Genomic DNA, 14,681 nt, shown 5'->3' on the forward strand with positions numbered 1-14,681 from the left:
GCACGTTATTAATTTATGTTTCAATGTAAATGAAAATATAATTTTTAATTAAACTCAACATTAGCTCCTAAAATATTGAGAATATTTTGAAAATGAAGAGAAGTTTTGTCAAAAAAAAAGTGATATGAAAATATTGGAATATAATAATAATAATAATAATAATAATAATAATAATAATAATAATAATAATAATAATAATAATAATAATTGTCATTATTTACATATTCAACAATAACCGAGTCCTTAGAGGTTGCAGATTCAAGCTGACTACGCTTTCTAGTGGACTTAGTTTTCTTCTCACCATCCCTTTTGGTAGAATTGATTGAGTTGCTTTCACCGGGAGAAGGTGTATCTGCGACCTCCTCCTCCAAAGGTACATAGCTGTGGGGGAACTCATGGCTGATGTTTTCATTATTATTGGAGAAAGAGTCATCTTGAGTGTTTGCATTGAAGCTGGGAGGGAAATCACTTGCATCAAAGTAAGGTAGATATGGCTCTTGGATTGCCACTTTAGCAAGATCTACCGAGGCATGTTGTTTCTTTGCAACTTTAGCAAGGTCTACTGTGCCCTGCGAACTTTTTCCTCCTGCGGTATCCTTTCCAAAGATCTCGACCCACTCTTGGTAAAATCGGTATGACTTGAATCGCATTGATTTAGCTTGTGGATGTGCCTATTCAATAGGATACATGAAACTCATTGTCAAAATCCTTGCAATCAAAATAAGTAAACTAATGCATAATTATGTTAAATATTACCTTAGCATATTGCTTCCATACGTCATTCTCAACTGTAATCATGTTGCTAGAGTCATTCCAACCAAATCCACTAGTGTTGATCATGTTCTTCACGAGATAGTAATGCCTCTTCCATATTGTCAACTTAGACTGCACATTAGTCGTATTCAAATCAGTTCTAGGAAACCAAACTTTCAATTGTTTCTCAATAGCTTCTAGATAGCCTGTTCGGAATGCATTCTCTTGGCGCCAATCTGCAGCTATTGTTTTCACAATTGCAATTAGAGCATCTTCTTCAGTAAGTGTCCAATTTCTTCTTTCCTTATTCGAGGCAAGAGATGGCATCGCTGAAAGATCCGGGGGTCTTGGAAAGTTGTTGTTATGTGAGGAACTCATAGCTCCTGCATGTATAGAGGTAACTAAGTTGTAACAAATGTTACGAAATAGTATAAACTGCATATTAAGAAATATGCTTATAGATACAACATATATTTTGGGGAACTAGGAAAATGAATTCATGAGTACAACAAATATATTTTAGAGAAGGGAAGATATATTAACTTCAACTATAAGAAAATTGTATATTTCAAAAATATCAAGAGCTATTTGTCAGAAAATCATGGATGAATCAAGTCTGCACTCTGCAATACTCTGGGTCAGATTCTGTATGTACAAAACTAGAAAATGATTCTCAAGTTAAACTCCCAGTTAGATTAACAAGAACAACTGGAGCTCAACTTACAACTTGATTCCACCTCAGCTCAACAAGAGTGATTGAAGCTCAACTTACCTATTACTAAAACTTGACACTAATTCAGTTAACTCGCATTGATTTTTCAGTTAACTTCTCAACCAAGTTACAATCATAAACACAGAGCACAAGTAAAAAAATTTCTCCAAGCACCCTGGTGATTTACAAGATCATAAAAATAACCTGTAAACTAGTAAATTCATTCCCACAACACACATTAAAGACCAACCATCTCAATATCTTCATTAATCAAGGTATCTGAAAACTCACAGTTCCATTCGACATGGATTAACAGAGAAAATAATACAAAATATCAAACAAGTTCTATCACATAATTCTAGTATTCTAGCCACATTTGTTGAGCAAGTTGTTCCCTAAAAGCACTCCAAGCTTGTGACGCTTCAACAGCTTCAATATATACTTCATGTCCACCGTCATTAGCTAACGTTATTTGCTCAAGTTGAACGATGTATTCTTCGTCGCCAAACACAGGATCATACTCCATGTTCTCCTTGATAAAATTATGGAAGTACGTGCAAGCCATGATTATCATGTTTTGGGTCTCAACTGGATAAAAGGAATTGCTGCATAAAATGGCCCATCGGCTTTTTAGTTGTCCAAACACGCGCTCAATAACATTCCTCCCCTTAGCATGTTTCATGTTGAAAATACTCTTTGTAATTTTGAGGTACTCTTCGACCGGCCACCCATTCTCGAAGATGGTATCTAAATCCACGATACGGGGCTATAAATCCTTCACAATTTGTGTAACCACCATCACACAAATAATAAGAACCTATATAAGGCCAGCAAATGATTGATATTACTAGGTGAATGTGTACTATGTATTGGTCAGGTAATTATTTTCTAGTCCAGCCTACTTACCCGTTGGGACTTTTAAACCATTATCTCTACTAATTGCATCTTTCAACACTCGCCCATCAGCCGCAGACCCTTCCCATCCAGTTAATACATACGCAGACCCTTAATACATACGCAAACCTCTCATTTCTATCGCATATCGCCAAAACATTTGTTGCAATATCACCTTTTCTTGACCGATATCTAGGTTTATCTACTGCTGGGACTTGTAACTGGATGTATGTGCCATCAAGTGCACCTAGGCAACCCTAAAAAAGGAATACCAATTAATATTTTCAAACATCCTAGAAGAAAAACTTAAATTTGTCTACAAAAGGCTCGATAGTCTTACCTGAAAATATTTCCATGTACTATCTCTTGAACCTTCCTCAACTGCTTGGGGTGTGACTAACATATACCGATGCACAATCATGACAACCCACAAGACATTTCTAATGTATTTACTTATTGTGTCATATGACCTCATGTAATGAAAACCTATTACTCTAATCTTAGTATGATGAGCTATAATATTTAGAAATATAGCTACTTGTTCTTGAATAGAAACATATTTGGAAGAACGAAGTCCACCATGAGTTTGAAGTAACTTACACAATCTACTAAAACAACGACGATCCATACGAAGCATATTGATGCATATAACATCATTAGTTTCGATTAGGTTGTGCAAAAATATCTTTTGGGCAGGCATCCGCTTTATTAAGCTATACCTAATTTGAGTTTTTTCTTGACTTAGTACAAAAGCCTCTTCCCCATATAAATAATAAGTAAGCAATATCATGAAGAAGAAAGAATTTTGCCCTATTAAATGATGCAAAAACAAGAGCCCAAATACTTTCTCGTATTGGTCCATATGTGACTACTGTCAGTCAGTTCCACACCCTACACGTATTTGAAACATCATAGTCAAGTAAAGAATGTGAACACTTGAAGTAAAGCAAAAACATAATGGTTAGATGAATCACCACAAAATACCATAGAGAAATACAAACAATCAAATAAATCTATGAATGCATATTCTATCTAATCAAACGTATACATTGCTCATGTTTATGGGATGACATTTACATTCTTACTAAGAGTTATGGAATATGCATTTTTATTTCATTTTTCTATTGTAGAATTTTAAGTAAGCATAAACTGCACAAGCAATGACAACAAGATACAACACCTCCATGTATACATTGAAGATATTTTTATATTTATATACTTGGAGCACTTAAATTTCCTTCTGTGTACATGCAATTAAGACACAAGGCAATAATATGCTTAAATTAATTCATAGGACTAAAACTGTTGATATCTTTTATTTGGAAAAATTGGGAATGAACTTAAAAAGAGCTTCTAGTTGAAAGAAAGTAGCAGAAGACATGAAATCTGCTGAAAAAGTGCACAGAATGCAGTGATGTTTCATTATGCGGCAAGCATGTCTTCTTACAAGCGTGCTATTTTAACTACATTGTATTTAGGAGAAAGACTAATTCATCAGTAAAATAATGCTAAACATTGGTAAGTCAAGTAAATTCATTCCTGTCCAAAAGCATCAGAGTGAACTATCACCAAACTATCTGCTAAACCTTTCTTCCCAATGTGTTTTCCCCCAATTTTCGAATTAAGTTTCTGTAGTTATGGATAAATCCCTAAAATCTGAATACCCTAAAATCTACAAACATTTACCCAAATTTTCACTAGAAATCCTTGATCGCAGCATATAAATCAAAATTACCTCAGCTCAAATTTGATCGCCTTTTCTTCTCTACCTCTTCCCAAATCTGAATCTCTCTCTCTTCCAAATCTGAAATATCGCAGATCATTGTATCGCAAATCTGAGGAGGGCAGCGTTGCTATTTACAGAAAAAGTAAAGGGCAAATATGGAAAATTGATTGTTTGTACCCTGCGATAATTTTTGTCGGAGGGGTTGGTCCATGATGGACTATCTCCTGATTATGCATCTTTGTTTCAATCTTGGATTGAAACATGGGCCAACCGAACATGGGCCAAAAATAATCTTCCACCTAATATGCCCAACCGAACTGGGCCTTTATTGCATATATTATTTCGAGATAAGTAAGATAAATGTTGTTCTTCAAACTTTTTGTTAATTTTTAATTGCCAAGATGTTTCACCTCCGACTAATATGTTGAAGATTCACTCGGTGTGTATGAGTTGTATCTCAGAATAAATATTTAGCCTAAAAAAGTTGAGCTTGTTGAGCTTTGGAAAGAAGCAAAAGGTTAAGATACTAATAGGGTTTATATAGAATGACTAATAATGATTTTTTTTTTAAATTACTAAAGGTATCCGGTGACTGTTTTCCACGCTGATTTGTACAGATATGTAGGCGATTTGTAGTCACCTTTATAGGTGAGACAACTGACCTAAAGACTAGATTATTTAATTTCATTAGTTTACCAACATTACCAACCACCATCAAATATATTTCATCTATTTCATAAAAATAAAGATATTTTGGACGATGCGGGTTTTAATGCATAATTAGTAAAGTTATAAAAGAGGTAGAAAGAAAAAGCTACTGGATTCTGTTAGTAGAGAATGAGGTCCACTCACTAGAGCAAACGAGGTTACAAAAATTAGAAAATGAACTATTTTTATATAGAACGGACCAAAATAGAAAGAGTCATGGAAGGAATAAGTCAATTATCAAGTCGAAATACCTAAGATAGACTAGGATAATACTGGAATGAACTAAAACTGTACAAAAGGAAACAAACTAAGGCATTAAACTGTGGAAGATGGCACTTTCTAGGCATTCTCTGCAGAGCTGATCAGTGCTAAATACTCATTGATGGCTTCACCTTCTTTTGTGACTTCAATATCATAGTCCGAGTATGCATCTGCAGTTCCCAATTCCCCAGTCAGCTCATCCTCCATCTCTACGTCCCGTTCCTCCACGGGCTCCTTCTTCTCCACGGGCTCATTTTGACTCGATGACCCTCCATTTCCGTGGCCTGCGCCTGCGCTACCTGTGCCGCCTCTTTCTTCAGTAGTTGATCCTCCAACTTGGTGGTCTGCACCCACGCCCACTGCTGTGTTTGTGATGGTTTGTGTAAGTAGATAACTCAACGCTTGCTCTTCGGACTCAAACCTACGAAGAGCTGCTTCCACTGAGAACAGCAGGAGAAATTTGTAAATAAACAAGCATGGGAAAACTACTAGAGCAACTTGAAAATAATGAGGAAAAGAAGAACAATAGACAAACAATATCGATAAAACTTGTGCGTTTTAGGTACCTGATGCTTTGTCGAAACCCATTGCTACAAGATTCTCAGTCGATTTTTTTGTTGCTGCACGCAATCTTCTCCTCTTCCTTGTTATAATTTCATTCTACAATTCAAACAGTAGAATGGTTGGAGTCTGGGAAAAGAATAAGAAACAAAATGATGTTGACATGCACACTAACCTGTAAGGCAGCATTAGTTTCAGGATTTGTTAAATCATCCAGAGCCTTCTCAGCATCGTTTTCATTTCTACGAAGTGCCTCAGCAGCGATTTCTTTCTGGAATCTGTGAATTTGATGATTATCAACATGTTTCAGAAAATGCAATCAACAGTTCTAACTTTGACAAACAGCTCATTCATATCATTTTCTTTCTTAAGCGAACTAAACATTTGGTGAGTGACAAAATCAAGACATGTGTTCGGTTACAGGTTTAAGTTAAGCCTTGAATTTTTTTTATAAAGAAAGTTCTTAGAATCAAATGGCCTACTTACCCGATGGAGACCAATTGGTTCAGATTGCTTAGATTCACAGCTTTGTTAAGGGGCGTCGTTCCATATGTCTTTTGCTCTCTGCATACAGTATATGTCAAGACATTGCATCTAGCATAACCATAAAATTAGCATGATCAAGTCTAAAACCCACAATATTTCCTTCTGCCTCTGAAGATCCTCCTTCCGTTTCTGTGTCCTTTTATCTTTCTCCTCGACAATAAAATCAAGAGCACGTCCAACATCCAAATTGTTCATGCGGAGAGCTCGCTTTGCTTCACTTTCTTTATACCCCATGCTCAGCAAAAAGGACAGGGATTCATCTGGTACTTGAAGCTGTTAGATGGAACTTAAATTGTGAGATGAAATATGAAGTGTTAGATGATTTAAAGTTCAAACTCAATTGCATAATGTATTTCAGGAAATGTACCAACACTGACCATAACAAGTATGGATGGGGTATAAATATAAAATGTAGGACCAATTAACCTGGAGGAATCTAGTTTGGGCAGAGCTCAAGGCGTCCTTAGATTTCTGCAAATGACCACGGTGATATGCAATCACTCCTTCTAACAACTCCATTCTCAAGTGTCTACAAAATTGACATAAATGCGATGAATATGGCGGACCAATGTGCTGGTAACAAGATAATGAGGGTGATGATAGATGACTCACAAAGCTAGCTCAGGGAAGCGATGTCCTTGGAGAATTCTGATGCGAGTAGATTCCTTTCCATGAGCACGCTCAATACCTTCCCTGGCCTTTTCAAGGCGAATCCCTGCTACTGATAGCCAACTGATATCACGGAGCATAAAATAGCACCAGACCAAGTCTATTTGAAGAATTGATACGTTATCAACCATCTGGGACCCATACAGGAAGACAATGTTACATCAGTATGCTACAAAAGATGTGATCTTTATAATAGTCTTGCATAAATATATTCCAAGTTCATTTAATATCCATGCATCATATGTTTCTATCGAGATAGAAGAAAATAAAGAGGAACTATTTGATGTGATACATCAACAATGTCTGATGTAGTTGGGTACAAACTGAGTTTTAAACAAATCTTCCATAATCTAACAAGAATTTATGATAACAAAGCTCATCAAGTTAGCATGAGTATTCGTGGCGATTGAGTTCATCGGAAAGGAAAATACTTTTATGCAAAAATACTAATTTAGCCTATAACTGGAGGGCCTTACCTCAAGCAGCTTTGGGTTGCAGAGCGAAAATGATTCCTACAAGAAACAAAGTTCAGTTAAATATGGCAATTGGTTGATAAACATGCAATATGAGATGTAATTTTCTTGTTTGAGTTCTTTCTATTATTTCCTATAGATCACAAGAACTTCAAACCCAGATCAAGGTATTCAAAATTATATAATTAAAGTCGGAAACCAATCCAAGTTTCCCAGTTAGGTACCGAACCTTCAAAACGAAAAAAAAATGATTGCTCTGCAGAGAATGCGTGCATGAGATACTGCAATATAGACTCACCTCGCCCATGTTGAGAACTTCTAATGCATCTCTATATTTTCCCTTTTTCATAAGAGCTTTTCCATTTGCATGAAGCATAAGACCCATCATTATTGCCCTAAACATGTAATCAAACATTTTTAGAGAAACAAAAGCACCTTTTCAGATGTCAGATATACATCCAAACACATTCAACAAAACTATCAGTTACTCAATTGTACCGTTGGTCAGTCTCCGACCCCAAGTTCACCTTCTGTCCATTCTGATTTTCAAGCTCTAGATTGAAGTCCTCAACAGGTAATGAACCATCAGCATGTCTGGTGGCCAAGTTAGTGGCAGCTGTCCTGAAATTCCAATGGTGTGTTATAAATGCAAGAATCTGCTGTCTTAATTAGGCGACCAATGCCATTAAACGACACTCTATCAATCTGATACAATATTGCAGAGTAATCGAACTACAATCCTACAATAAGGAGAACCAACAATACCAAGAGCTAACTCTAAGCATATTTCTCAACAAAAATACCAAAAAGGCAAAACTTCTCATTTAGAACAAAAAAGTGGGCAATGCAATCAATTACACATACTATAATGGATTTTTGACAAAAAAAGAAATCTTAACCCATAAAAGACGACTTCAAAAATAAGCAAAAAACAGTAAAATTACTCAGAGAATTCAAGTCAGGACCACCAAAACACAAGAAACACCATCTAAATTTATAACGATCGCGACATCGAGCCCTAAAACCCCAACAAACACAACCAAAAAAATAATCTTGATCGTGAAAAATCCCCAAATAAACCATAATCAAACGATCATGCAATCAAACACGTCTCAATTTCAAAACCCCCACAAACCCCCACGCCGAGCAACTGTAACTTCTTCCCCCAAAACCCAAAATTAAACCGAAACACGTGCTTACTTGAGTCTAGCAAGCCTATTGCCGCGCTCTTCCTCCGCCAAAAACTCTTCTTTGATGGAGTTTCCGTGCTGATCGACGGGAATGTTGGTGGCCAGAATCCTGGAGTTGTTCTTAAGCCCCAATTGCGTCAGGTTTTGGTGGCCTTCGCCGTCTTTTAAAACCTTGCCGGCGGAGATGAGTTTGAGGCAGGCGCAGCCGGATCGATCGAGGAGCTCTTGGCGCAGCCTAGCGACAGTCCAGACGTCGAGCTCCACTTCCAACACACCACTCCATGCCCCGCCAATTTTGAGTTTCCCCATCACCATCTCCCTCAGCTTCAATCGCAATCAATGTGGAACGGAATTAGAGATACAAAGGGGGGTTTAAATATACGTTGGATTTTGTTGATCATCATTGTGTAACTTGAGGAGCAAGGGCCGAGGGCCCACATCCACCATTCCCTAAATTAATTACTAAAATTTGACTTATATTTATCCAATGAAATGAGTGTATACATGGAAAAACTACTTAATTCGTATGAATTCAGTGTGCGTCAAAAAATATTGATAGTTCCATTCACATTTATTATTATTTTTCTTAATTATATAGTATAATTAAAATTTATGAATAAAAAATACTCCAGTTTTTACGCTAAACAAGTAAAAAATACTCCTACATAATTAACAAACCACATAATGAAAATATAAAATAAAAATACTAAATAAAGCATAAATTTAATTAAAATTTAAGCTCGTGTGTCGAGAAGCGAATTAGGTTACATAATTTAAGATTAATTGAGCATGAGTAAGTTCGTGAAATTCCACTAAGAATGATCCGACCACACTTGATCATTATGTAATTTTTTTTTATTTTTTTAGAGCTTGGGCTCTTTCGTTGCTGTTACAAAAATAACAATATAAAAAGAACAGTACAATGCGGTCATATTAAAATGCATTTAGTATTCAATCCACTACTAACATCAATCCTACGTAGGTCTTAAAATAAGTCTTAAAATAAGTGAATGAGATTAAAGTAACATGATAACTTTTAAATGTTTTTATATTAACATAAGTTTTTTTTGTTGGGGTTAGGATTCTTAATCGTATTACAAATATCAATACAGTGATATGAGAATCTCAACACAAGTACCAGAAAATATCAATGAGCATATTGTACATGCATTATATTGAGATTGTTTGATGTATTTATTGATATAAAATTTGATTATCAATATATATGACAATTGAAATAAAAATTACTCCATCCGTCCATAAAAAATAGGGCAATTGGTGTAGGCACGGGTTTTAAAGTAGAATTTGTAAAGTAATGGGTAAAGTAAGAGAGAAGGAGAAAAAGTAAGTGAGAAGTAATGTTAGTGGAATGATGTGTATGGTTATTATTTCTTGAAAACTTTCCATAAATGAATGTGTTCTATTTTTTGTGGACGGCTAAAAATGATAAATGTGCCATATTTTTTGTGAACGGAGGGAGTATAAAATTCCATCATCCGATCATTGTCGGAACATATGCAATGAAGATCTCGTTAGAATCCTTATGAAATTACCTTTAATTTGATACTCCATCCGACCCACTTTTACTCCTTGTCCTTAGGTAAGAGCACAACACCCACATTCGTGCTCTTCCACAAGGACAAGCTAAGAGTTTCACCATTCTATTATTCAATTTAAATACTTCAATTACTAAAAACATTTCTACAATATAAAAATACATTAAAAAAATAAAAATTACATAATTAAATCCTAAAAAATAAAAATTACATAATTAAAATTCTAAAAAATAAATTACATAATTAAAATCCTAGAAAATAAAAAAATACATAAATAAAATCCTACAAATTAAAAATTACATAATTAAAGACTAAAAAATACCCCGTGGAAGACTAGTCCTTTATCCCCAATGTTCTCTTGAGACCCCGTATCATTGCTACATGTGTTGCAAGTTGGTCAGGAGTCATGTTAGACGTATCGATCGTATTAAGTTGACCCAAGAGGGCCCACAACGAGTTGGTCGGGGGTTGAGGTGGCACAAAAGGGAGCGGGAGCGGGGGCGGATAGAGTCGGGGCACGACGGCGGTTGGCCGTCGCCTTCTTCCTTCCTTGCGGCCGGCGGGAACTGCTCGGGCCAGCGTCGGAGCTACCCAAGTTAGTTCCGGCAAGCTGGGTAGCCACATCATCGGAGGCGCCGTCGGATAGGGCTACCGACCTCGACCGTTTGCTGGAGGAGGATGCTACTACGCCACCCCTATACTTCGATGTTGGCGCCCCTCCTGCCAACAACTGAGGTACTTGAACGGTTTCAACTCCAAGCTTTGGTAGGTCGCCAAGGCGGCACTGATGATGTCGAGCTCGCTCTTGCCGCTCCCCGCCGCCCACTCTTCCTGTTGGTAATACCCCTGGAACTTACCGATTGCGTCGTTGGCTCAGAAGATGCAATTGCGCACCATACTATCTGCATCATCTCATTCGGAGTGTACGAGGTGCTGGTACCACGAGTAGGAGGAGTAGGAATAGGAGTAGAAGTAGGAGTAGGAGCAGAGCTGCCGCTCCCTCCCGATCCGGGTTTGGGTGCCCACCCGTATCGCCCATCGGGGGCATCTTGGGCGTCTACCGGGTAAGGCCGGTTGCCACCCGAAACTTTAGAACATTGGGTTTGAGAAGGGGTGAAAATTGCGTTTCCGGACTAGAGAATGGCTCGGAGCCGAACCATTCGTGGTTCCAACCGCGGGAGCCGGAGGGATGATCGCCGGAGCCGGACATTGTGTAGTGTGGTGGGAATTTAGATGAGAGAATATGAGAAAAAAGATGAGAGAATAGATGAGAGAATTTAGATGATAGAATAGATGAGAATTGTGTAGTGTTATGGTAATTTTTTTGTGTTGAAGTGGGAGTATTTATTGATGAAAATGTGAATTTTGGAAAAAAAAAATTAAAAATGTGTATAAAATGGTTATAATATATTGGGAAGTGGAAAAATATTTTTTTTATTTAAAAATGTTTTTTAAATTAATTTTGATTTTTTTAAAAAAATAAAATTAAAAAATCAAATTGCCAACAGCTATGCCATTGGGCAATCAGGAGCTGCCACGTATGGCTGCTCAGCGGCACGGACGTGCTCTTATTTAAGAGAAGCGTCGTGCCGCTGACACGGACGCACGGGCTGCATTGGCGGACGGCGGGTGTCCTCGCCGCTAGCACGGACGGACGGGGGCACGCTGCGGATGCTCTAACACAATTAAACACTACTAATAATATGAAGCCCACATTCCACTAACACTACTTCTCACTTACTTTTTTCTCTTCTCTCCTAATTTACCAATTCCACATTAAAACCCATGGAATTCACAATGTGGTCTATTTTTCGTGGATGGATGGAGTATATTTTTATTAAAAAATAATTTAAATCGAGGAGAGTTACGTAAATTTAAAATTTTAAAATGATTTTGAGGAGAGAGAAAGTGGTTAATTTAACTACCATACATAAGAATGACATTAATACCCTTTAAGTTTATTAAAGTAATTTTTTTAATTGAAAATATTATCCACGTAGCATTATTTCAACCACTAAATATACTAATTTAATGGCTAAAATTTGATCTTAATTTATGATTATTAATTAGTTAGCAATTTATCATCACATTTCAACGTAATATCAACTGATTTTGAACCACAAATTTTTCATCACAACAACATTGTAAATGTATAAACAACATGAAGAAGTCTACAACTCCCAAAATCTTTTCCATTACACCATCAAAAGTTTCACAAATGTTTCAATGAAACATTACATCTAGCACAAAATAAACAGAAATCCAGATGAAAAATCTCTTTCACAAGCAATGCAGAATCAAGTTCATCTCTTTCACTCCAACATAAACTCTTCAAGCCATATAAGCACTTCATTCCTCTTCGACACGAAACAACACAGAATCAGACACTCTTTAGCAAATCTCAAAGCTAAGATCAGTATTCTAAGATGTTTTGTTAACTGATCACTTTCTCTGCAGCATTGTAGCCAAACAGGAAGCTCTAAAACAACAGACAAAAGACGACGAAAGTAGTACTACCCTTAGCTTACCATTACGAAGCTCCACGTCCTCCTTGGGTCGTTATAACATGCTACCAAACAACCCTCTTGACCTCTGAGGCCGTCTCTAGCAAGATTTTGCCTCAGGGCATTTTCCTTCGCTCGGAAAATCTCCTCATCTGCCTTTCCACTGAATTTCAACACTGCAGCTATACCTTCCTCAAACTGACTTCTGCTTCATTCAGAGCTCTGGCAAACTGCTCAACATCAAATCATCCAGAGACTTAAGAACAAAACGAACGAGTGTAAAACGCGTACCCAGCCACAGAACTGAAGCCGGTCGAGCCAGACAACTTGTCACCACTTGCTTCGACAGCCGTAAAAGGATCATACTCTCTCACCTGCAATACATCTCAAATAAACAGTCACTAAACATGAAAACTCGCATCAATGAGGAAAAAGGAGCAGAGGACCTCATAATTCGCAGTTCTTTTTAGTATCCGATATCTCGGTGTTTCCACATCCGGAGCCTTGTAAACCCGAAGCTGCACAGTTGAAAAGGGTAAATACTAGGCGTAATGCAAGGCGAAAACAAACTCTATGTGACCACACCTGCTTCACCATGTCCATGAAGCCTTCAACGGAGAAATAGTCGTTGTTCTCGATGGAATCCCAGGAGTCCTTGACAGAGAAACGAACGACGATAAGGTGCACGTTATTGTTGGATGGAAGAGGGTGTGCAATGGCTTACCACATGAGTGCAGAACTTCATGTTTTGGGGGTTAATGCCCATAACAGAAGTGCCCGTGAAGACTAATTCGGGCTTCCAAGGTAAGAGAGCAAACTTCATCACCACAGTCCACCTCGTGCTTATCTCATAAGGCCCCGTCTACACAGACTCAATCAATCAGTGTATGACGAGTTTTTAAAGTTTAGAGTGATTTCGGAACCTGTTTGACAGAGTGGAGGTGGAAATGGGGGTGGAAGAGCTTCCCGACCATGGCAATATTGAAAAGATAACCGCTGATTCCGTCGTGCTTGGTTATGGGGTCTCTGTACTTGACGGCGTCGTCGTAGGCAGTCGTGTCGATGCCTAGGCCGTCGAACATGTGGGGAAGGTCCTCGTATAGAAAATCCACCAAACGCTGCACCTCCGCATTTGTGCTTCTGACCACCAACCTAGTGGATTTGTGCTTGTCATGAGAAAAGGAGGCGGTGGTCGGCCGAGGATGGAAGGTGGCGGCGGGGAAGCAGGAGATCATGATGGCTGTTTGTGTTTGTGTTTGATATTCACTCAACTTGCTGCAATTGTTAAGGCAGCTATTCCATGTCTCCTCTGATTTTAGCACACACCCATTCTCTGTAGACACGTGCTTAATATGACGCAAACCGAGTTACCGACACCTTCGTCCTCTCCTTGTCGAGGCATGCGTACGTGGGGTCGGCCGAGTGCTGCCAGCTGCCAGCTGGGTCTCCGACCCCAACGTCAACTCCACCCGAAACTGATGAAGGAAAGTGATTCAAATAGTTTGGGCCTATTTTATGCAAATAAGTTGGGCCACTTGAGATGTTAGTGGGCAATTAATTTATTAGATTGGCTCATTGTGAATATATTAAGTATAGTTATTTTTATAATTTTCGTTCAAGTTTCATTATATTTACTAGTAATATTTTAAAACTATTAGTACAATGTTTGGTGCTGAGAATTTAAAATCGCCTGTTTTATATATGGATATTCTGAAAAATTAACTATTTAAAATATAATGATTTTTTAAATAATTATTTAAATATTAATTTATTATTATTATTAAAATTTTACTATATTCGACCCAAACGGGCTTCATTTTCTGGATCAGCCAGTTACACGCCTGTGCTTGGTGCCCAATCACCAAGAGTTTTGGGGGAGGGTAGTAGGAATCACCTACAACTTTTTCTACACCACCCCTCACAAACATAAAATATGATGGTGGATCCATATTTTATGTTTGCGAGAGATGATGGAGTAGGGGGTGGTGAGGAAAAGTTTTAGGTGATCCAATCCGTTATTTAAGATCACGTGGATGGTCTTATCGAATTCTTTTTATTAATATCCCTCTTCTCACATTCATTTCCACTTCGAGGTGCCATAATTATGTTTGATTAAATTAATACTCCC

At 37.6% G+C, this 14,681-nt stretch overlaps 3 protein-coding genes and 1 long non-coding RNA gene across 6 annotated transcripts in view; all 4 read right to left on the bottom strand.

Annotated features, from left to right (window-relative positions):
* LOC125193676 overlaps positions 1-1,080 on the bottom strand; it is a 2,214-nt gene extending 1,134 nt beyond the window's left edge. Inside the window, exons 1-2 of the mRNA XM_048091520.1 lie at positions 757-1,080; positions 222-671 (exon numbers count right to left, since the gene is read on the bottom strand). Of these exons, the coding sequence (XP_047947477.1) occupies positions 222-671; positions 757-1,080 (774 nt within the window). The remainder of the gene's footprint in view (positions 1-221; positions 672-756) is intronic.
* Positions 1,081-1,703: 623 nt separating this feature from the next.
* On the bottom strand, positions 1,704-3,287 carry LOC125192185. The gene is made up of 3 exons (XR_007171317.1): positions 2,700-3,287; positions 2,372-2,616; positions 1,704-2,282 (listed from the first exon to the last, which is right to left on the bottom strand). It is a non-coding gene; the product is annotated as an uncharacterized LOC125192185 (long non-coding RNA).
* A 1,673-nt stretch (positions 3,288-4,960) lies between these two features.
* Positions 4,961-8,854, bottom strand: LOC125193483 (NEDD8 ultimate buster 1-like). The gene is made up of 11 exons (XM_048091277.1): positions 8,504-8,854; positions 7,802-7,924; positions 7,602-7,698; positions 7,307-7,342; positions 6,774-6,961; positions 6,588-6,690; positions 6,253-6,434; positions 6,102-6,179; positions 5,791-5,893; positions 5,621-5,714; positions 4,961-5,494 (listed from the first exon to the last, which is right to left on the bottom strand). The coding sequence occupies exons 1-11, from the start codon at positions 8,806-8,808 to the stop codon at positions 5,133-5,135; spliced, it is 1,671 nt and encodes a 556-aa protein (XP_047947234.1). The 5' UTR covers positions 8,809-8,854; the 3' UTR covers positions 4,961-5,132.
* Positions 8,855-12,181: 3,327 nt separating this feature from the next.
* On the bottom strand, positions 12,182-13,824 carry LOC125197243. 3 transcript variants are annotated; one of them, XM_048095963.1, is made up of 7 exons: positions 13,477-13,824; positions 13,278-13,415; positions 13,139-13,207; positions 13,000-13,071; positions 12,845-12,927; positions 12,578-12,758; positions 12,182-12,406 (listed from the first exon to the last, which is right to left on the bottom strand). In XM_048095963.1, the coding sequence occupies exons 1-7, from the start codon at positions 13,786-13,788 to the stop codon at positions 12,362-12,364; spliced, it is 900 nt and encodes a 299-aa protein (XP_047951920.1). In that variant the 5' UTR covers positions 13,789-13,824; the 3' UTR covers positions 12,182-12,361. The 3 variants fall into 3 exon arrangements, with proteins under 3 accessions (XP_047951920.1, XP_047951921.1, XP_047951922.1); XM_048095964.1 differs by having other exon boundaries at positions 12,182-12,775; XM_048095965.1 differs by having other exon boundaries at positions 12,182-12,783.
* Positions 13,825-14,681: the final 857 nt, after the last annotated feature.

The sequence above is a fragment of the Salvia hispanica genome, chromosome 6 (assembly GCF_023119035.1).
Source record: "Salvia hispanica cultivar TCC Black 2014 chromosome 6, UniMelb_Shisp_WGS_1.0, whole genome shotgun sequence".
NCBI classification, from domain to species: domain Eukaryota; kingdom Viridiplantae; phylum Streptophyta; class Magnoliopsida; order Lamiales; family Lamiaceae; genus Salvia; species Salvia hispanica.